Source organism: Octodon degus, unplaced genomic scaffold (assembly GCF_000260255.1).
Source record: "Octodon degus isolate 3935 unplaced genomic scaffold, OctDeg1.0 scaffold00054, whole genome shotgun sequence".
NCBI lineage: Eukaryota > Metazoa > Chordata > Mammalia > Rodentia > Octodontidae > Octodon > Octodon degus.
Window position 1 is genome coordinate 13,268,986 of NW_004524630.1, and position 2,250 is coordinate 13,271,235.

A 2,250-nucleotide genomic window follows, 5' to 3' on the forward strand; every position below is an offset into this window, starting at 1 on the left:
GACTGCAAACCATAACAGTTATACATTAAGATGTGAAACTGTTAGAATCGCATATGTTACACACATTTTACATGCTCAGAACAGATTGTTGGGTTGGGGAGACAGCCTAGCTGTCTAAGAACCTGCCTGGAAAGGACAAGGATCCAAGTTCGACCCCTGGTTCCACATGCTATGCCGGCCAGGTGCTCACCCAGCCACCAAAACTGGTTGTGGTGGCACATACCTGTAATCTCAGCATTAGGGAGGCTGAGATAGGAGGATCACTGTGAGTCCAAGCTGCATAGTGAGACTTTGTACCAGGTAAATAAAGATTGAAAAAAATTCAAAGCAGATTGTTGCTTTACTTGAGATTATATTAAAATGTTTTAAGTTCCTTGAAATTCTTTCAGCCAGGGGCTGGGGAGATGGCTCAGTAGAATAAGCACTTCCCTGGCAAGCGCAAGGGCCTGAGTTCAATCCTGGTTCTGCCAAAAAAAAAATTATTTCAATGAAATGTATGTGAATTCTCCCATGATTTTCTTCTTTTGGCTATTCAAAATAGTGTCACCTTGGACCACTGACATTGACATCACTAATGAGCTTGCTGTATGTTCAGAAATCCAGGCCTCATTACAAAACTATTGAATCAGAATATGTTTGAATAGGATCTTCAAAGCTGAACAATACTCTTCTAGCTCACTGTGAACTCAGCATAACTTTCTCATCTGAAAAATACACATATATTACCTTGTATGATACAGATACAATACTAAAGAAGTTTACTATCATAGACTATCTGATATCTTTTCGTCAAAGTTGTTTAAATAAAATTATGGAGAGAAAAAAACTGCTCACAGTGGGAGAAAATCAGGAAAAAAAAAAAAGTTGTTTAATACATTAGGTTATTACCGGGCTAAAACATGTTTTATTGAACAGTTATATATCACCTATGTCAGGACCAGTTTTCCTCTCATTTTGTATTGGTTCAAATTAAAATCTCAGTCAGTGCCTACCCAGTTAATGTGGTATTTATTTATTTATCTATCTTTTAGGAACTGTTGACATTCAGAGACGTGGCCATTGATTTCTCTCTGGAGGAATGGGAAGACCTGGACTCTGCTCAGCAGAATTTGTATAGGGATGTGATGTTAGAGACCTATGGAAATCTGGTCTCCCTGGGTGAGAATAATTTCCCTACATAATTTCTTCTTCACTATCAGTTAATTTCCTTTGCCCTTTTAGCTTTAACTTAGATATGGTTAAAAGAAGAACTCAAGATCCACAAATCGAAACTGCTTTCCACATATTCTAATGGATTCATATGGAAATGGCATCTGTAGAGACAATGTTCTTGAATGTTTTATTATGTCTTATATAGAGTACAAGCTGGGAGAGAGAAGTCAGTAGTTGCAGGGAGAATTCAGAGCAAGTATCATTTACTGTTTTCTAATAAACAGGTCTTGCTGACTCTAAGCCATACATGATCACCTGTCTGGAGCAAAGCAAAGAGCCTTGGAATGTAAAGAAACAAGAGTCAGTAGTAATCCATCCAGGTAAGTGGGAGTGGATGGAGCAGAGGACACAGGTGAGAGATCCAAAGACCAAAAAGGAGGTTAAGCTTTGAAGTGTGTATTCAGAAGCTCTGAAAGTCATACGTTTGTAGGGGAAGATAAGGCCCTTAAGAAGAAGCTATATATTTAGTATTTTTGCTATTATACTGATACTTCATCTTGATACATGATATAAACAGTACTGAGAATGAACTCCCAGTCCTTATTCTAAACTATATCCCAGCCCCTCCACATTTTTTGAGACACTTGCCCACTAATTCATGGGTTATACTCACACTTGCACTCCTTCTGCCCCAGTATCCCCAGGTCGGGGGATTACACAAAAGCACCACCATGCCCAACATTGCTATACTTTTAAAATACATCAGATTTATAAACTGCAACTGAGCCTCATTTGTGGCATAATTTGTTATTCTGGTTTCTTTCAGCTGTGTCTTCTCACTTTGCCCAAGATATTTCATCAGAAGTGGGTATAAAACATTCATTCCAAACTATGACAAAGGGAAGATACAGTATTTGTGGCCATGACAGCTTACACTTAAAAAAAGAATGGGAAAGTGTAGATACTGAGTGTGAAGGTCAGAATGCAAGTTATAATGGATGTAACAAATTTGTGACAACTAAAGAAAGCAAAGACTTCACTGCCAGCAGAGATCAACAACATATGCTATCTCCAAAAACACCTGAATTTATGCCTGCT

At 38.2% G+C, this 2,250-nt stretch overlaps 1 protein-coding gene across 1 annotated transcript in view; it reads left to right on the forward strand.

Annotated features, from left to right (window-relative positions):
- LOC105742471 (putative protein ZNF720) overlaps positions 1 to 2,250 on the forward strand; it is a 35,417-nt gene that overhangs the window by 28,088 nt on the left and 5,079 nt on the right. The window contains exons 2-4 of the mRNA XM_023717695.1: positions 1,032 to 1,158; positions 1,437 to 1,532; positions 1,979 to 2,243. Coding sequence (XP_023573463.1) covers positions 1,032 to 1,158; positions 1,437 to 1,532; positions 1,979 to 2,243 — 488 coding nt within the window. The remainder of the gene's footprint in view (positions 1 to 1,031; positions 1,159 to 1,436; positions 1,533 to 1,978; positions 2,244 to 2,250) is intronic.